This window comes from Dryobates pubescens, chromosome 29, assembly GCF_014839835.1.
Source record: "Dryobates pubescens isolate bDryPub1 chromosome 29, bDryPub1.pri, whole genome shotgun sequence".
Lineage (NCBI taxonomy): Eukaryota > Metazoa > Chordata > Aves > Piciformes > Picidae > Dryobates > Dryobates pubescens.
In genome coordinates this window covers 2,028,140-2,048,098 of record NC_071640.1, presented here as the reverse complement: position 1 = coordinate 2,048,098, position 19,959 = coordinate 2,028,140, and the positions used below count along the sequence as shown (strand labels likewise).

Here is a 19,959-nt window from a genome sequence, read left to right as displayed (position 1 = left end):
GCTTCAGGCCCCCCCAGATCACACTGTTGCTCCTTGCCAGCCATCTGTTTTGTAGGGATCAGGGAGGAGATTACAGGGCAGGGGCAACTGAATGGAGACCTGGAGGATCTCCAAGCTCTTCCCAGTGCCTGAGTTTGGAGTGTGATGAGCAAAAAGAGCACCAAGCTGGTTGTGTCCACCTGCAGGGGTGGGTCTCACTCAGCCAGCACCATTCCAGAGTTGGGGTGTCAGCTGTGCCCACCCCACGACTAGGACCAGAGCATGGCTCTGCTCTTAGGGTTGGTCTGGCCACAGGAAGAGCTTCACCACCAGCAGCTTCTCCATCACCTTTTCCAGCTCTCTAATTGCCAGCTGCTCTGTCCCCCAAGGGATGTGTAATTGAAGGAGCAGAGAGCTTATTTAGGTCACTCCAGACCACATTTAAAGGCTGGGCAACCCCTGCTTGTACTTTCTCCACCACAGTTATCTCCAGAGCTGCCTGGTGCTTGGCTTTGCAGTGGCCATGGCTCCTGTTAGTTCGATATATCTTTGCAGCAGGGCTCTTTCAGTTCTCAAATACTTCTTCATCTCCCACGGACCCAGCAAGAAGGGGGGGAAAAATGTGGTTGCTAAGGAGCAGGATTTGGATACAAAGCTGGCCAAGCTGCTGGCAGGGGGCCCAGGGGGCTCCAGCACAGCTCATGGTGGGGCAGAGTTTGTGCATGGCTTTGGTAGGATGGCACTTGTGGGGTCTGCATGAGGGGGGTGTGTTTGTGTGTCAGGATTTGAGGCATCCTGGGCCTTGGGAAGAAAGAGCTGAGTTGTAGGGCTCATACCTTCAGTAGCTTTGTTGGTCCTGTGCGTGATGCTGGAGCCAAGGACAGCATCTTTGACCCTGTCCAAAATGTGTGGTGTTTGCTGAAGGGATCTGTGTGGCCTTCATTCTGCAGCATAAAGCAGCTGTAAGGCTGGAAAGTGAGGCTGGCAGGAGGGCTCCTGCCAGGAAGGACTTTTGGTGCTCAAGGAGAGCTGCTGAGCATCACACAGAAACTTTATCTCAGCGTCTGGCTGGAGCGTGCCTGCCTGGGAAAGCTTGGCAGCAGGGCAGGGACCGAGCTGCTTGGCTCCTTCAGTCGTCAGCCTGTGTCATCCCTGGGCCCGTGTCAGGCATCAGAGCAGCCCCAGCCCTCCTGGCTCACAGAGCTGCAGTAAAGATGGATTTGGACTTTGCTCCTGTGTCGTTAGGGAGAGGGAGCTCCGAGATTCCAGTAATCCCAGCTGCTCCCCAGCAGCTTGGCCATCTGAATGGGGACTGGGACAGAGGCGTGACAGCCAGCCTGCTCCAGGCACACTGCAGCCTGGCACGGGAGCAGCTCTGCTCACAGGTTCATGGTGTCAGGTTCATAGTATCAGTCAGGGTTGGAAGGGACCACAAGGATCATCTGGTTCCAACCCCCCCTGCCACGGGCAGGGACACCCCACGCTAGATCAGGCTGGCCAGAGCCTCATCCAGCCTGGGCTTAAACACCAGGTAACCTGCTGTTACACCAGGTCTGAAACACCAGGTAACCTGCTGTTACACCAGGTCTGAAACACCAGGTAACCTGCTGTTACACCAGGTCTGAAACACCAGGTAACCTGCTGTTTGCAGCAGGGCTTTTGTGGATGAGCCTTTGGGGCTCTGCCAGAGGTGACAACAAAGCCCTTCCCCAAGTCCCTGCCTGGGCCATGTGTCCCTGTGGGCTGCAGGGAGCACACCCCGGTGGTCTCCTTTGGTGCTGGGTGGGGGGAGGGAGTGGTGGCTCTGCCAGCACCTAAAAGCTCTGCCCCTCTCCCCCTGATTTTGTTTTGTTTGGGTTTCCTGACGTTATGCAAATAATCCTTTCAGCTGTTGGTTGGGTGCCAGGGGCCGTGTTGGTGCAGGCTCTCGCAGGGCAGCGTGTTGCATTAGATAACCACCCAGAGTTTCTCTCTGCCATACCTGAGAGTCACTAGTTAGGTGCCAGCTAAATGTCAGTGGAGATTAAGCAGAGGCACAAGCCTGGCCCTTTTCACTTGCATAGCTCTGCAGCAGCGAGGTTCTCTCCTTGCACAGTTGGTATTTCGATGAGCCCTGCTGGCAGGAACCTGCTGGCACGTGGAAGAGCCTCTTCCTGCTCCACATCTGGGGTGCTGAGTGCCCCTGCAGCAGGGCTGGCAGGCAGCTGGTGAGGCAGGACAGAGATGGCTGCAGCTGCCAGGTACCAGCCAAGTCCTCAGTGCTGACAGGGGAGGAAGAATCAAGAAGTTGTTTTAACTTGCAAACAAAGCAGATTGGAGAGGAAACTTCAGCTGGAATGCTGAGGCATTATTTTTGGAGTGGCTTTTCTCTCTGCTAACCACACTTGAGCAAACAGCAGCTGAGCTGAGGGCCTGTGTACAAACCTGCTTTTCCAAGGGCTCCCTCCCTCCCTCTGTCTTACCAGAACTTCTTTAGGTGTGATGGAGCAAAACCACACAGCCTTTCCCTGCTCTTCGCCGTGGTTTGTGTCTCCATGGAGACTCAGAAGCTGAGAGCCTGCTCTCAGCTCCCTGCTCAGGCCCATCATGTGTTGGCTGGTGAAATGATGTGTTGTGCTTGGGTTGGGTTTGCCTCTTAGAGCTGGAACTAACCTCAGCAAGCCATCCTTGGGCAAAGGCAAGCATGCTGCCTGAGACTGGCAGGGGCAAACCTCAGCTGTGGGAGGTGGGCAGCTCACACCTTGGTGTGGCTGGGGGAAGGGTTGGTGGTCTGGGACCTCACCTTCCACAGTATCACAGTAACTAAGGTTGGAAGAGACCCCAAGAATCATCAAGTCCAACCTGTAAAGTCCACTTTAGGCCAAAATCTCAAGGGTTTGGTTTAAAGACCCTTGTCTAAAAGGCTCAGCTGGTGGCTTGCTGCCAGTGAGGTCTGGCTCTGTGTATTGGAGCAGCAGCAGCAGGAAGTGTGGGCTGTGAACTGGGACTGGTGGTGTCACCCCCATTCCTCCCCTGCTGTGACCCCCAACCATCACTGCAGGCTTTTCAGAGGAAGCCTACTGCTTGGTTTGGTTTAGCACCTTGAGGCTGATAAACCTTAAAAGCTGATCAACTTTTCTTTCCAAACATTGCTGTTTGTTTGCTTTTGATTTATTTGTGTTTGGTTGTTTGGGTTTCTGCTTGATGTATGTTTGGTCTCAGCTGCAGCTCTGCTGCCCAGGACTGATCCTGGTGCTGAGCAGTGCAGTGACAGTGCCTGTTGCTGGTGCCCAGCACTGATAACTGGGTTTCTAGACGTGGTTTACTCGATGCAGTCCCAGTTGCAACAGAGAGAGCTGGCATTCAGACAGGCCTGGCTGGTCCCTCCCTGGCAGCGTGCTGGGGGTGACTCAGGCTGTAGCTATGGCTCATGCCAGTGTCACAACACACACGTATTCCTGAGGTGCTTCTTGGAGGGGGGGAGAGAATCCCACAAACTCCATCTCTCCTGGCCCTCATTCCCATGGAGCTCGTTGTGCTCCTCAGCAAAACTCAGCTCTGGGTTGGATTTGTGATCCTAAAGGTCTCTTCCAACCCAAAATGATTCTGTGATCCCCTGTGGCTGTTAGGGGCTTGACCTTAGACCAGGCAACATCACAGGAAGGAGGGTGGGCACCTCTGCCCTCTTTGCACTGATGCTGCCCCACGGTTGTTGTGCACACCAGCTTTGGGGTTGTCATCCCCCCCACAAATCGTTTCACATGAGCTGCAGGGATCCTCTTGGGGGTTGAACTGGGCAGGGTGGCAGGAGCAGGTGGGGCAGAGTGGGAGTGTGCCTGTGCTGGCTCACCAGAGTGCCAGGGCCATGAGGAAGAGGTTTACTCAGGCGGTGATCTACCTCCCATGAAGGAGCTCTAGTGTCATGAGGGAAGGCTCACCTGGAGATGGCCTGTGGTGACCCTGGGTGGGGGTCACCATCGGTGAAAAGGGGCCATAAATTAAGCCGAGGGAGAAAGCATAGTCCCAAACCCTGTGCTGAATCAGGCTGGGTTGGAAGGCAGAGAAACCCTGCGTGAAGCTGCCTGTCCTCTCCCTGCCACCTCCCCAGGGTTTGGCCAACCCCTGACGGAGGTTGGCTGCCTGCAGGTCCCACTCTGCCGGCTGGTCAAGCACAATCCACAGCAGGACCCACACCTACAAGCGCAGGGCTGAGGCTCTGGGGAAGGGAATTGAGCCCAGCACCCTCAGTGCCCTTCCTGGGCACGGCGTTCCTTGTGCCGCCGCCGCTCTCCACCCTCTGTGTGCGCAGGATCCGGCACGCCCAGAGCTCGGGGCACAGCCAGGGTCCAAACCTCCCTGCCTGGGCTCCTGGCGTGTGCAGGCATCTGACAGCAGCTGGGTTGTTGGCGTTTTGTGTTTTATTCGTGTCCCCCCCCCAGTTATCTTCTCCCCAAAGGTGCCAATTACACTTAAGCTCTCGGATGCTTTAGGGGTGGAAATCAGCCTTTGTTGCATGAGCATCCTGATTGCAGCCCCCCACCCCACCCCCCCAGGTGTCAGCTTGTTGACTCCTGCCTCTATCTGCTTAGATAGCACCTCCTGCTTCCTTGGCACCTACTTAAGTAATGCTCGGAAGGTGCAATTTTCTTGATTACAAAGCAAAAGTGTTCTCCTTTCCCTCTGCCAGCTTCCCACAGGAATCCCGGGGAGAGGATCAAGTCGAGGGGAAGCATCCAAGAGCAGACTCTCTCCCAGCCCTTCCCAGGAACGAAGTGGGATGGTTTGAGACCCACGGCTGGGCTGGGCTGGGCTGGGGCGGGCCACGCCGGGGCTGTGGGTGTCAGGAGGAGGCTGGGACAGGTCGGGCTGAGCCTGGATGGCCGCGCAGGGGCAGCCCGGCGAGCGCGGCGGCAGCGAATGGAGCCCTCCGACGTCATCCCGGCCGGGGTGGGAGCCGGACACGAGGGGCATGGCCGGAGAACAAAGGCTCGTATTTATTCCTCTCATCCTTTCGCTGGCAGCCTCTCGCTGCCTCCCTGCACTGGATTGTTCCTGCATTTTCTCTGCTTCAGCTGTTTACTGGGTCACCCCGCCGCAGACACGCACACAAAGAGGGAGCCATCCAGCGAGGCTGTTCCGGTGCCACCGGCACCGCCAGCCCCTCTCCGGCCCCTGCCGAGCACAGTGGTGGCATTGAACCGGGCTGGGCGAGTGCCCGAGCCTGCCCTGCTGCGGGGTCAGGGTGGGCTTGGGGGCATCCGGGGCCCCTTCCCCTCCGGGCATAGAATCACAGAACGTTAGGAGTTGGACCTCTGAAGATCCTCGAGTCCAACCCCACTGCCAGTGCAGGATCACCCAGGGCAGGTCACACAGGAACACATCCAGACAGGGCTTGAAAGTCCCCAGAGGAGGAGGGCTCCACAACCTCTGCAGAGGCTGGGGCAGCGGTGGGGGGGGGGAGGGGGTTGGGGAGGGGGCGTCCAAGAGGCTGGGGCATGTTGGGTGTGCCTGTGCTTGACTTGCAGCAGCTGTGATGGAGGGAAGAGGAGCTGACGTTAAGGCAGAGTTGAACACATGGGTGGACACGTTTTGTTTCCCCAGGGCTCCTTTTGGTTCCTCTTATCTCAGCTGAGGATGTGTCTTGAGTTAAACTGAAATTAACCTTGATCAAATGGAAACAAAGGCTGATGGCACAGCTGCTGTAAGCCAGGCTGCAGCCAGACAGGGCTGTGGCTCTTGGATAGCCTCCAAGTTGTCCACTCCAGTCGTGTGCACCTTCAAAAGTGCAGAAAGCTGGGACTCCCTGCTTGCTGCTTCCTCCTCTGCAAGCTGCAGCAGGTGAGTTCCTGCACAGGCAGCCATTTACAGCTCAGCCAGGCTGCTCAGGAGCTGGAAGCGTTGGCATGGGGCCAGTGGGATGGTTCAGCATGGCACAAGGGGCTGAAGGCCACCTCTTGGGGCTGTGCTGATGGTTTATGTTTGCTGGGTACTGAAGCCATCATCATTGCATTTCCCCTTCTGCATATTTACTACTTAGAAAGGTTGGATGGACCAAAGGGTCCTTGAGGTCCCTTCCAACCTGGCATTCTAGGATTCTCTGTCCCATGTGCTGCAGATGTGAGCTTCATTCCTGTGGGGCAGGTCCAAGCTGGGGGGTGAGGGGGAGGTTGGACCAAAGAAGGTGGTTTTAGAGCAGCTGATGACTTAAAGTTACCTTTTTGGGTGCCTGGTCTGGCACCTGGGCTTTGAGCTGAGAGCAGGAGAATCTTCTGTGATCTGTTAAGGCTTTGTCTCTGTGAGTGTGAAGACTCTATAGGGATGGATGAACTCTCTGCCTGCAGAGGCTGAAACGTGCAAGGGAGAAGCATAGCCCTGGAGCTGCCCCAACAGCCAGGTCTGTGTGCTCTGGCTGAGCTGGGGCATGACTGACATCTCAGGAGTGACCACACAAAGGGTCCCAGTGCCAACCCAGTGCCATCCCTCTCCAAACAGACGTGGCAGTTCCTGCAGCTGCAGAAGGAGCACACTGGGTGCCCAAGGGCCCTGTTTCAGCAGGGAATCACAGAATCATTCAGGCTGGAACAGCCCTCTGAGACCATCCAGTCCAACCATCAACCCAGCACCACCATGGCCACTAAACCATGTCCCTAAGTGCCACGAACACAGGATTCTTGAGCGCCTCCAGGGATGGGGACTCCACCACCTCCCTGGGCAGCCTGTGCCAATCCCTGACCACTCTTGGAGTGAAAGAAATATTTTGTAATCTCCAACCCAAATCTCCCCTGGCACAGTTTCAATCCATTTCTTATTCTGTCACCTGATCCTAAGGAGAAGAGACCAACCCCCAGCTCACTCCAACCTCCTTTCAGGGACAGAGCCATGAGGTCTCCCTCAGCCTTCTTTCCTCCAGGCTGAACCACCCCAGTTCCCTCAGCTGCTCAAGAGTGCAGCATTAGCTCTGCAAAGCCTGGAACTGGAACCTTTCTGGGACTCCCCTCCCTGGTTTTCTTTGCACTTGACCCAAGGCTCTCTAGAGCTGTTGCACTGTTTGTGGCACTCAGCTGCTACCCTTCACACACACACAAAGATAACCAAGTTTTGAGTTTTCTTCTGTTCCTTTACTTTTTTGGCAGGTTTTTCTGTCCCACCTTGGTGAAATACAAAGCTTTGTCCCGAGCTGAAATGACTTCTCTGAGGCCCTCAGTCTCTATTTAACCTTCATCAGCAGTCACCTCCTTCTGCTTTCCCTTCCAGCACTCACTCTCAAGGCTGCAGGCAAGTTCATAGGGGAGCAGTTGCTGTGTCAGCAGAGGCCAGCTGTGCCCCTCCTGTGCCAGCTTGGCTCTGTGTAGGTGGTGGTGCTCAGCATGGATGGTTCTGAGCATGGATGGTGCTGAGCCACGCGCTGGAGCCATCACCAACGCGAAGCTAAGGAGTGTGGAGCAAGAGCTTTGCCAGCTTGCTGTGTCAGTGAGATCTCTTTTTCCATCAGCTCAGAGAGGAAGCAAAATCTGCTGCATTCAGGTTTCTTGTAACCTTCAGCACCCTGCAAAGGGTCCTGGCACATCCCCTGGTAGGAAGCACGAGGGAGGTGCTGCTTGTGGGGTGTGGGTGTCCAGGGAAAGGTGCTGGTGGGCTTTGTGGACTCCAGGGTGCTGGAAGCAAAGGCTTTGTTGGCCAGCAGTGATCTGGCATCTCTGGCACTGCCACTCGCAGATGGAGTTTGGTTTTTCCCCTGGGATGTTCCAAGGCTGATCCTCAGCACTCCCTATTGCAGGGGGCCTGCTCCTGCCCTGTGGAAGCTGGGGGGAGTGCAGTGCACATGGAGCATCTCTGCAGATCTTTGACTCTCCATTTCCAGACCATAAAAAGTGTGAAAGAGTCTCTAGGTGTGGGCAGGCTCTTGGTTTAGGGCTTTTTTTTTCAGAGCAAAACAAAAGCAGCTGGGGGAGGGATCCTGTCTGTGTGCTCTGTCTCGTTCCTGGACACAAGCTCTGAGCTCCTAATCCTCCCTCCAGCCACTGACTCACTGAGTCACAAGATGCCTTTGTAAGCCATCCACCAGCCGCTGCTTTCTCTCCTTCCTCAGCTATGAGGGAGGAGGAGGAGGAGGCTGCTGTTGAGTATTGTCCCTAACCCCCCTGGGTCACAGACACAAGATCAAACCTGCTGCTGGTCCCAGGCAGCCCCAGACCCCAAGGGAGGAGGAGTAACACCCCCATAAGATGCAGAACCAGGGTGATGTGCCCCTTCCCTCTGCCCCATCTGCTCCCTGGCAGCACATGGCAGTGGGTGATGCACAGCCCTGGGGCTGTTCTCCATGGGTGCTGGGTGCAGCTTTCCACGCTTGAAGCACCTGAAAGGCAGGAGGGGACTTTTTACAAGGGCTTGTAGAGATAGGGCAAGAGGGAATGGATTGAAGCTTGAGGAGGGCAGATTTAGACTGGAGATGAGGAAGAAATTCTTTAAGGTGAGGCTGGGGAGGCACTGGCACAGGTTGCCCAGGGAGGCTGTGGATGTCTCCTCCCTGGAGGTGTTCAAGGCCAGGCTGGATGAGGCTTTGGGCAGCCTGGGCTGGTGGTAGGTGTCCCTGCCCATGGCAGCGGGTTGGAACTGGATGATCTTTAAGGTCCCTTCCAACCCAAACTATTCTGTGAATCTATGAAGCATGGAGCTGAAGGGTGTCAGGAAAGTCCAGCTTCAGACCCCAGCAGCTGATGGGGCAAGAACAGTCTCTCAGCTCTGGCCACTCTCTTGGTGTCTTGGCAAAAACATCTCCTTTTCATGGTGGGTGTAAGCTTAGCTTCTGGCCCTGTTTCTGTTCTTTTCCTGTTTCCCTCCTTGTCATTATGTTTTAATGGGCTCTTGGAATCGGTCCTGGGCCGAGGCAGCTCCGAGCAGGCAGGAAGGAAGGGCAGAGAGTGGTGAAAACCCAAAGCAGTTGTGTCCATCTGCCCAACATCTCTGCAGTTGTGTCCATCTGCCCAACTTCTCTGCAGTTGTGTCCATCTGCCCAACTTCTCTGCACCAGGAGCAGCAGCCAGGTGCAGCTGAGCTACCAATGGGCATTTGAGCGCCATGCAATGGCAACAGGAACAGAGCTGGAGGAGAAAGGAGACAGCAGGAGCTCAACTTGCCTGAGGCCAGGTTGGATGAGGACTTGAGCAGCCTGGTCTAATGGAAGGTGTCCCTGCCCATGGCAGGGGGGTTGGAACTGGATGGTTTTCAAGGTCCTTTCCAACCCAAACCATTCTGTGACTCGTAGCCCAGTGCCACCATGGGTGTCACTGGGATGGTGTTTGGGAGCAAGAGTGCTCCTGCCCTCTGTGGGGTTGCCAGTCCAAAGGATGCTCTGTGGGTCAGGAGGCACCAGCACAAGGCACCCTTCCCTGCACATGTGGGGATCTTCAGCAGCTTCCTCAGCAGCTTTGGGCAGTCTGCAGCCTTCCTGCTGATGATGAGGGGAAGGAAACTGCTGATGAGTGTGAGGAGCCCACGGGACAATCCCGAGCCATGGAGAAACATCCACCCTGGGGCTTTTTGCCTGGAAGTCCCCGTGAGGAAGGGGTTGTGCTGCATGTGCTTGTTTCAGAGGGGTGGCCAGAGGGTGCTTCTGCTTTCAGGGTGTTCCCTTTGGCTCACAGCACTGCTCTTGTTTCCTTTCACTAGGCTGGGGGGGGTACTTTTTCCTATTTCCTTTGACACAAGGTCCTGCGCCGTGCTTTGCCCCAAAGCTGCTGCTTGGGCTTGGGATTTGCTGCCCAATGGAAGTTGCCTCAGGGCTTGTGTCAGCCCTGGGGGACGTGGCCCTTGGTGGAGCTGGTTTCCTTCATTTCTGGAAATGCCACTTCCCGTTGCTGGTGGCAAAGAGTTCTTCTGAGAAGGGACTGGAGGCTGTAAAGACCAAGCCCTCACTTTCTGTTTCTGGCTTTCACCAGCTTTCAGCAAGTCCTTTGGAAGTTGTGCAAGCACAGAGCTTCAAGGAGAAGCTCCTGGGAGAAGCTGTGGGGACAGGCTGCAAGAGTTGGGGTCTGTGCAGCCTGGAGAAGAGAGGGCTCCAGGGAGACCTTAGAGCAGATTTCTAGTACTCAAAGCAGTGCTACAGGAGAGCTGAGGAGGGACATGTATAAGGACTTGTAGTGATAGGAGGAGTGGCAGTGGCTTTGAGCTGGAAGAGGGGAGATTGAGGCTGGAGATGAGGAAGAAATTCTTTACTAGGAGGGAGGTGAGACACTGGAACAGGCTGCCCAGGGAGGTGGTGGATGCCCCCTCCCTGGAGGTGTTCAAGGCCAGGTTGGATGAGTCCTGGAACATCCTGGGCTGGTGGGAGGTGTCCCTGCCCATGGCAGGAGGCTTGGAACTGGATGATCTTTAAGGTCCCTTCCAATCCAACCCATTCTGTGATTTTATGATTCTGTGTCTCTGAAGCTCAGCTCTGCCTTTTCTTGTCTGCTTGGCCAGTGAGACCATTCATTCCCACCAGGAGCATCTTCCTGGCTTCCCACGGGCAGGGCTAGCAACTGCTTCTCCCTTGTGGCTGGTGGCAGCAGCCCTTGGAAAGCAGGGTGTGGAGAAGCTCCTGGTGCTGCTACAGCTCTCCGGAGGGCAGGCGTTCTGTGCAGCCCAGCTGAGAGGGAGCAGAGTAACGCAAAGACCTTGATCTTTAAAGCAGCTGTTGTCCAGGGAGCATCGGCAGCAGCGCTTCAGGCAGTGCCGCCTCCTGCACGTGCTGAAATCGATACCTTTCCCCCAATCACAGTTCATTGTTTTGTGTCTTTGGAGGCCAGCTCACTAACCCAGGGCACACGGGGGCAGAGCTCCCGAGCCCTGGTGATCGTTGGGTCGTTGCCTGTGTTGCGGGGGTGCTGTCAAGCCCAGGCTTGATGCCGAGCTTTGCTCCTGCCTTCCTAAACCATCTTTGGGACCGATCTCAAACCCTTCCCGCGGCGCAGCTCCCCGGCCAATGTTTTTGCTTTGCTCTTTGGCTTTTGTGTTCTCCCCCTCCCTTCGGAGGAGATGAAGGCAGATTCCCTGCTGCTCTCTGCCTGGCTCCCGCGAGGGGTCCCTCACACCACAGCCCTTCCTCCAGGCTCATGAACCTTGGCTGCATCTCAGAGCTGGTTATTAAAGCTCGGTGTGAGGACGTGGGGCTGGACGCCACGCTGTGTGCTCGAACATTTCACCGGGGAGCAAGAAGAGTTTCTTGCACGGCGCAGGAATTCCTCCCTGGTGCAGTCACCAAGGCTTTGAACTGCGGTGGGGAGCCGGTCGCTGGCTCCGCCTGGGGCTATCTGCAGTTGGAGGAGGCTGTCTCTCAAACCGGGCCAGCCATCTGGTGCAGCCCTCCCGTTTCAGGTTTCAGGGGATGAACTCCTGCAGAGTTCACTCGAGTGCTGCTTTCCCAAAAGCCTCCGACTCGGCAGAATTGGGCAGCTGATAGCCCTGACTCCAAGCTGTGGTTTTCCTGGTGCCCCTCCAGCGAGAGGCCGTTTCCCTGCCGCATGGAGAGGAGCAGGACTGCACACTGAGCTGCAGAAACCATGGCCCAGGGTTCATTTTCTGTACCTTCTCCTTTTTGGTGCCCATCTGGCAGTGCCTTGGGCCTCGCTTTCTGGGCTGCCGAGTCCCTTCTGTGCGAGCTTGGGTGGAAGGTGCAAGCACCGCAACCAGCAACGTGCTCAGAGTTGGTGCTTGCACAGAAGAGCTTTGCTGAGTCTTGTTGCAGCTGTTTGAAGAGCTGCCTGGGCCTGTTGGACTCATCTCTTCCTCCAACACAATGCAGTAGGAGGGAGGGACTGGCCACCTGTAGCTCTGCCATGCCGCTCAGTTACTCAGGTTGAGCCACCAGGGGAGGTTTGCATGTGGCTGCTGGGCTGTGGTTGTGCTGCTTGGGGCCCAGCTCGTGTTTCCCTCTGCTGTGAGGGACTCCAGCACATGTGTAGGGCAGTCAACTGTTGCAGTATTTTACCAGCACTTGTCCACCAGAGTCTCTTTAGAGACCATTTTCATAGAGCAGTTTGGGTTGGAAGGGATCTTTAAAGCTCATCTGGTCCAACCCCTTTGCAGTCAGCAGGGACAGCTTCAGCTAGATCAGGTTGCTCAGACTTCCATCCAAGCTAACCTGGAATGGTTTCAGGGGTGGAGGCATTTGCAGTCTCCCTGGGCAGCCTGGCTCAGGGTCTCACCACCCTCAACATTATGAAGACTTTCATCTTTGGTTGACTTGTTGGAAATCCTGGGGTGAGTGCCAGACTCAGGACTGCAGTGCTCTTGGTGTCCAGAACGTGCCTAGACCACAGGCCAAGGTGTTGTGTCTCTCCCACCCTGTGGCTGCTCACCTCCCCAGGGCTGGGACCTGCCTTTGGCGGAGCTGTTGGAGCAGGGAGTTCCCCAGCTCCGTCCTGCCGCTGCTTTTGGCCTGGCTGGTTTTTAACCAACACACACAGAATGCACAATCAGCATCTTGGAGAAGCAGTGGTAGGAAAGAGGAAGCTCACCCAGAATATAAATAGGCAGATTTTAGGCTGTGGCAGAGGAGCTGCTTGCCTGGCTGGAGCCTGCTGGGAAGCTGCGTCCTTGGTGTGCGGTTTGCAGAGGGGGAACCTTGTGGGGGGGAAATGGGGAGAGGAGGGGGGGGTGGGGAGGGGAGGGGGATATGCCACAAGTCAGCAAGCCCCAAAATGAATGAATCTGACACTCTCAGATAGGGGAAGGAAACGAAATTTGCTTCTGTGTGCATCAAACTTGGGTGTATCCTCTCTGCACGTGTCCCGGAACGGGGGGAGCCCCCTGGGCAGCTATGGCAAGAGTTTCCACTCTGCTTGCACAGCAGCTGCCAGTGATTCATGGGCAGATCCTGGGACATTTTGTCCTCCAAGAGGGTTTGAGTTCTTTCATTAATTAATGATTTCTCTGTTGCACCTCACCAAGCAGTTGGGTTTTTCTCAGATTACTGAGGTTGTGGTCACACCAGGAGGCAATGTCACCTTCTGGGAAGGGGCTTGGGGAGGGTGAAAGAGCCACCAGCTTACAGCTGCACAGCCCCAATCTCTCTTGTGAGCTAGGCTGTGCAGAGGGCTCTGGTCCTGTTGGGCTCTCAGAGCTCTCATCCAGTCCAGAAGGCAGCTTGAGTGGAAGAAGAGAATGCAGGGTAGGGTTGGTCTGCAGGTTGGGTGATAAATCAGAGAGTCATAGAATTGCCTCAGTTGGAAGATACCTCTGAGGTCATCCAGTCCAAGCATCAGCCCAGCACCACCATGGCCAATAAGCCCCAGAGAGCCATGGCCACAATGTTGCTTGAACACCTCCAGGGATGGGGGCTCCACCACCTCCCTGGGCACTCTTTCAGGTGGGCTGGCTCTGGCCAGTGTGAAATGCAGGGGGGACTTATCCCCAAGCCCCTGCTCCCCAGTGCCTGGTCACCTCCCCCTGCTAACCAGCTTAGTGAGCAGCTTCTGAGCACTGGTTCTGCTGTGTGCTACTCAGTGTCCCACCACCTGGCACGGGGAATGGAGAGTGGTGGAGAGCCCCACCGTGTTTAAAAGGATCTGGCTAAATCCTCTTAAGAAAGGCACTGACTCAGCAGAGTGTGGTGGGGAGAGGAGGAGGAGGAGGGAGCCAGCTTGTCCTGGTGGGGATGGAGCCACCTCCAAGTCCCATGGGGGCTGGGGGGATTGTGTGCCTGGGGATGTGCCAAGGAGCATCCCCTCTTGCCTCACCATTGTTTTTTTGCTCTGAGGGTTGGAGACCACCTTAAATGTGAGCCTCATAGCTGGGTCAGGCTGTGGCCTGGAGGTGCCTGTCCCCAGGGGTGCAGGGATTTATCCTGGCTATGTCCAAGCCCACCCTGGTGCTGCTCCTTGGGGTTTAGAGCTCCGCTCTTGGGTTTCTGCTTTGTGTGCTGGGCTGAAGCTGGCAGGCAGCTTGGTTTCACCCTGGTCAGTTCTTGCTGAAGGTGCTCTGAGGTGCTCAGTACCTGCAGGAGCAGATTACTGAGGTTGTGGTCACACCAGGAGGCAATGTCACCTTCTGGGCAGGGGCTTGGGGAGGGTGAGAGCCACCAGCTGGGTACAGGGGCGGTGCTGCTGCACAGTGAGGGGTCCCTGCTCTGCCCAGCACCCAGCGCTGGCACAGCCTGGCTTTGCAGCAGGGATGAGACATGGAGCAGACCGAGAGTGGCTTCTCCAAAGTGCTGTCTGTGCCTGTGTGCAGGCTCAGGCGGCCCCAGGGTTAAGGTGGCCAGGACTGGTGTCTCCTGGTCTGCATTTGTGAGCAGGCAAGAGAGGCTCTCGCTGCCTGCCAGCTGTAGCCTGTGGCGTGCCAGGATGTCTCGCAGGAGCGTCTCTGCCACTCTTTGCTCACCTTATCTCCTGGTGTATCTTGTCCCCCTGTGCAGAGCTCCACACAGGAGATTGGAGAAGAGCTGGAGGATGGTGTGATCTACAGCATCTCGCTCCGGAAGGTGCAGCTCCATCACACGGCCAACAAAGGGCAGCGATGGCTGGGGGTAAGCTCCGGGGTGGCTTCGGTTGTTTCCCTGCCAGGGTCACGGTGACCTAATGTCAGGGCTTGGCAAGGTCTGTACCAGCCCACATTGTGCCCTCTTCTCCTGCCCAGGGAGGTGGTGGAGTCCCCATCCCTGAAGGTGTTAAAGAAACCTGTGGCCATGGCAGTTTGGGGCATGGTTTAGTGGCGGTGGTGGTGGTGGGTTGGTGGTTGGACTGGAGGATCTCAGAGGTCTTTCCCAACCTGTCCTGGGGGGGGTCCTTCCAAGCCTGGTCTGGGAATCATGTATTTGTCTAGGAGAGGAAGTGTGGAAGCTCCTGCTGGCCTCTGCCCTGCAGGAAGGGACATGGGGGTGCAACTTGAAGGCTCACTTTGTGAAACAGGGCAGCTCTGATTTGCTTCTGGATTCCAGCATCCTCGAGGCCTGTCCTGGCACTGCCCACATGTTCAGCTCTTCTCTGCTGAGCTACTGCTCTCTGGGGTCTGAGGAGTTCCAGCTCGCTTTCCCCAAGCCTGTCAGCAGAGCCCCAGGCACTGCAGGGTGTCTGTGGTCCCAGCTTATCCCCACGTGGTGGCTCCTGAAGCTGCTGGGACCGTTTTGCAGGTGAAGATGTCTTGCCTTCACCCAACCCCCACTGACTTCAGCTTCTGTCCTGGCAGTTTGAGAATGAGTCAGCCTTAAACCTCTACGAGACGTGCAAGGTGAGGACAATAAAGGCTGGGACCTTGGAGAAGCTGGTGGAGTACCTGGTCTCAGCCTTCAAGGGCAATGACTCCACCTACGTCACCATCTTCCTGTGCACCTACCGAGCCTTCGCCACCACCAAGCAAGTGCTGGACCTGCTGCTCAACAGGTGAGGCTGCCCCCAGCCCCCAGCACAGCTGGGGGTGCCCAGTGTCTGAGCTGCCTCAGCCAGGGGAGCCCCAGCATCTTCTGCTGCCGTGCCTTGGAAGGCTCATGGGCTTCTCCCAATCCCATTAGCGTGAAGGGCTGGGAGCAGGGCAGAGAGGACACAACTGCTGGGAGAGCTGGAGCCCTTCCAGCTGGTACCCTGCTGTGAGGTGGTCAGTGCTGGCTGCAGTGCAGAGTTGGGGGAGCAGGACAGTGCTTGAGGGGACTGGAGAGAAAGTTGTATGAGGAGAGGCTGAGGGAGCTGCGGGTGTTCAGCCTGGAGAAGAGGAGACTCAAGGGGGGACCTTACCACTCTCTACAACTACCTAGAAGGAAGTTGTAGTCAGATGGGGGTCAGGCTCTTCTCCCAGGCAGCTTGTGACAGGACAAGAGGGCATGGCCTGAAGCTGTGCCAGGAGTGGTTTAGATTGGATATTAGGAAGCACTTCCTCCAGAGAGGCTGATTAGGCACTGGGATGGACTGCCCAGGGAGGTGGTGGAGTCACCATCCCTGGAGGTCTGTAAGAAAAGCTTGGATGTGGCACGTGGTGGCAGGGTTTAGCTGATGTGGTGGTGTTAGGACTTGATGAACTCAGAGGTCTTCTCCAGCCTCAGTAATTCTGTGTGATTCTGTTCATCCTGACCCCATGGTGTGGAGGAAGAAGACGACACACGAGTCCGGGATGCTCACTGCCTGCTTGCTGTTCTCCTCCAGGTACGGCAAGCTCCACGTGCAGGCAAACGGGGACCACGCCAGGCACGCTGTGGATGAGAGGACTGAGCTGAAGAAGTAAGTCTTGACCACCTGTGGGTGACCAGGAGAGGGCTGTCTGTGGCTGATAGAGCTCTCAGATCCTTCCCCAGGCTGCTCCTGCTGCCCGGGGGGTGTTGGGGTGCAGGTGGAAGTCTCATGGCACCCGATTCTGTGGGGGCTGGAAGAGACCTTTGAGCTCAGCAAGTCACCCAGGCTTTGCCTGTTCTCCTCTGACCCCCACAGCACCATCTCCTCCATCCTGGGGGCCTGGCTGGACCAGTACTCGGAGGACTTCCGCAAGCCCCCAGACTTCTCCTGCCTGAAGCAGCTCATCTCCTACGTGCGCCACAACATCCCTGGCTCCGACCTGGAGCGCCGAGCACGCATCCTGCTGGCCCAGTTCCAGCAGCAGGAGCAGAGCGAGTCTGAAGCAGAAGGTGAGGTCCTTTCCCTGCTTGTTGGGGCTGTTGGGCCAGGGGGCTGCTACTGGTGGGCATTGAGGGTCTCCATGACCACCATAAACCCTGCCTGTGCTGATCACGTGGAGCTGCCCCGGGAGGCTGATCCATCTGGAGCAGGAGTGGGATTTGTAGGTGGATTAGCCAACCTGCCTTTAATGCTCTGCAGACCTCCAGGTGCAGACCAACCACCCTGAGCCTGGTTTCTCGAGGTGGGAAGCCAGATGGAATTAAGAGCCCAGGGTGTGGGGTGTGGGTGCGTGCAGGGGGCTGGCGTGGGTCGGTGTTGGCTCCTGGCTCACGGCAGCACTCAGCTTCGTGTCGTCTTTCACAGCTGTGGACCATGGTGGCTGCACCTTCCAGCTGGTGGAGGAGAACGGGGTTGGAGAGGGGAAGCCAGATTTCCTCTCTTTCTCCCCAGAGATGGTGGCAGAGCAGTTCACACTGATGGACGCTGTGAGTATTCACCCAACAGCTGAGGCTGCCCAGCTGCCACCTGCTGCTCCGGGCACAGGCCTGTCTCTTCCCTCCCATCTTTTCCTCCTGGCCTGTTCCCTTCCCAGAGAGACCCATCTGCATCCCTGCCTTTATCTTCCAGGAGCTGTTTAAGAAAGTGGTGCCTTACCACTGCCTGGGCTGCATCTGGTCCCAGCGAGACAAGAAGGGCAAAGAGCACCTGGCCCCCACCATCCGCGCCACGGTCTCGCAGTTCAACAGTGTGGCCAACTGTGTCATTGCCACCTGCCTGGGGGACAGGACCCTGAAGCCACAGCAGAGAGCTAAAGTGGTGGAGCGCTGGATCGAGGTGGCTCGGGTAGGACAGGATCCTAGAAGCATCCAAGCATAGAACTCTTGAGGGTGGAAGAGACCTTTGAGCTCATGAAGTCCAACCTCTCACCTAGAGCTCACAGTCCCACCCCTGCTGCTGAGCCATGTCCCTCAGCACCACATCCATGCATCTTTTCAGTGCCTCCAGGGATGGGGGCTCCATCACCTCCCTGGGCAGCCTGCTCCAGTGCCTGAGAACCCTTGCTGGGAAGAAATTCTTCCTAATATCCTACCTGAACCTCCCCTGGTGCAACTTGAGGCCATTTCCTCTTGTCCTGTCACTTGTTGCATGTGAGAAGGGACCAACCCCCTCCACACTTGGCTCCAGTCTCCTTTCAGGGAGCTGTAGAGAGCAATGAGCTCTCCCCTCAGCCTCCTCTTCTCCACACTAAACACCCCCAGTTCCCTTAGCTGCTCCTCCCCAACCCTGTTCTCCAGACCCTTCCCCACTTTGTTGCCCTTCTCTCGACACGCTCCAGCCCCTCAGTGTCCTTGGAGTGAGGAGCCCCAAGCTGAACCCAGTATTTGAGGTGTGGCTTCAGCAGTGCTCACCTCCTGCCCCCAGCCAGGGCTGAGGTTCCCAGCAGATCCCTGGGATTCCCATAGCACTGAGCCCTGTCCTCTCCTTGCGTGTCCCCAGGAGTGCCGCATCCTGAAGAACTTCTCCTCCCTCCGAGCCATCCTCTCAGCTCTGCAGTGCAACGCAGTTCACCGCCTGAAGAAGACCTGGGACGAGGTCCTGAGGTAAAGCAGAGTCTTCTGGACTCCTGCAGCCAGGGGGAGGTTGTGCTGTGTGAATGTGTAGGTGGGAACCATCTCGGCTCCAGCGTTGCCACTTGGAGTGTGCCCAAAACCCAGCGACCTTCATAAGGTGTCAGGGACCTGAGGAGGGTGAGGAAATGCCTGCAGCATCATGGAATCATAGACTTGTCAGGGCTGGAAGGGACCTCAGGGATCCTCTAGCTCCAACCCCCCTGCCATGGGCAGGGACACCTCACACTAGATTGGATTGCTCAGAGCCACATCCAGCCTGGCCCTAAAAACTCCCAGGGCTGAGGCTTCCACCACCTCCCTGGCAACCTCTTGCCACCTCCACCTTGAAGTAGCCCCTAAAGAGCAAGTCCTTGCTGGAGCTGTGAGCACTGAGTGGGGGTCCTTTGGGCAGAAGAGAGCCCAAAGAGGAGTGGCCAGGGTGGCACCGTGGCTGATTGCCCCTCTTGTTCCCCCCTGAGCAGGGAGAGCTTCCGCACCTTCCACGAGCTCTCGGAGATCTTCTCCGACGAGAACAACCACTCGCTGAGCCGGGAGCTGCTCATCAAGGTATGCAGAAGGCCCCGTGGTGATTCCAGCCACCAGACTGCAGCTCTGGGGCTGGGCTTGAATCACAGAATGGCTGGAGTTGGAAGGGACCTTAAAGGTCATCCAGTTCCAACCCCCACCACGATGGGCAGGGACACCTCCCACCAGCCCAGCTTGCTCAAAGCTTCATCCAGCCTGGCCTTGAACACCTCCAGGGAGGGAGCAGCCACAGCCTCCCTGGGCAACCTGTGCCAGGGTCTCCCCACCTCACAATAAAGAACTTCTTCCTGATGTCCAACCTAAATCTCTCCTGCTCTAGTTTCAAACCATTGTCCCTTGTCCTGTCACCACAGGCCCTTACAAAAAGTCCCTCCCCTGCTGTCCTGTAGCCCCCTTCAAATCCTGGAAGGCTGCTCCAAGGTATCCCCAGAGCCTTCTCTTCTCCAGGCTGAACACCCCCAACTGCTTCAGCCTGTCCTCATAGCAGAGGTTCTCCAGCCCTCTGACCATCTTTGTGGCCCTCTCTGGACCCTGCACCTGCAGGCACAGGCACAGCAGCTTGCTAGGTTTGAGGAGCAGAGGTTTTGGACCAGGCTGAGCTTTCTGCTTCTCCACTCCAAATTCATCATTGCTGGAGCCTGCAAAGCAATCCAGCAGCAGAGATAAGCAGTGGGCCAGGATCCAGTGCACTGAGTGATGGCTTCTTCCCAGAGGCAGCTGCATTTTTACAGCCCAGTGCAAAGGTCTTTTGATTTTTGGGTGGGGTTGTGGGGGTCATGAAAAGGGCTGCAGCAAAAAAACCTCTTCCCTGTGGAGCCTCTCCCAGCCTAGCTCCAGTTTGAGGGGCTGAGAGAGGACACAAAATGCAAGAGGGAACAAAGCATCCCATGAAGGAGCTGTTTATGCAGAGCTGGAAATGGGAGCAGCAGTTCCCATTCACTCAGCCTCTCCTCCCTGTGAGCCATGAAACAGCTCAGCTTTGATTTCCTCCTCTTCCCCTCCTCCCTCTTCCCCTCCACACACAGAGTTGTGCCAATACAAGCAGAGGGGGGATGTGGGATTTTAGCTCCTCTGTTTGCCACCCACGCTGATCCCTATCTCTCCCTACCCTCCAGGAGGGCACCTCCAAATTTGCCACCTTGGAGATCAACCCCAAGAGGGCTCAGAAGCGGCAGCAGCAGCAGCGAGAGATGGTGAGTCTGGCACAGCCAGCCCCTGCCCCCTCCCCACTCGCTGCCCAGCCTGGTCCTGGCTCTCTGCTGACC

General features: G+C 56.7%; 1 protein-coding gene across 5 annotated transcripts in view; it reads left to right on the top strand.

The window, feature by feature from the left end:
• RALGDS (ral guanine nucleotide dissociation stimulator) overlaps positions 1 to 19,959 on the top strand; it is a 62,119-nt gene that overhangs the window by 38,179 nt on the left and 3,981 nt on the right. For all 5 annotated transcript variants that reach the window (XM_054174247.1, XM_054174245.1, XM_054174246.1 and 2 more), the window contains exons 2-10: positions 14,354 to 14,464; positions 15,124 to 15,317; positions 16,071 to 16,145; positions 16,353 to 16,546; positions 16,902 to 17,023; positions 17,166 to 17,381; positions 18,036 to 18,139; positions 18,631 to 18,715; positions 19,810 to 19,887. In XM_054174247.1, coding sequence (XP_054030222.1) covers positions 14,354 to 14,464; positions 15,124 to 15,317; positions 16,071 to 16,145; positions 16,353 to 16,546; positions 16,902 to 17,023; positions 17,166 to 17,381; positions 18,036 to 18,139; positions 18,631 to 18,715; positions 19,810 to 19,887 — 1,179 coding nt within the window. The remainder of the gene's footprint in view (positions 1 to 14,353; positions 14,465 to 15,123; positions 15,318 to 16,070; positions 16,146 to 16,352; positions 16,547 to 16,901; positions 17,024 to 17,165; positions 17,382 to 18,035; positions 18,140 to 18,630; positions 18,716 to 19,809; positions 19,888 to 19,959) is intronic.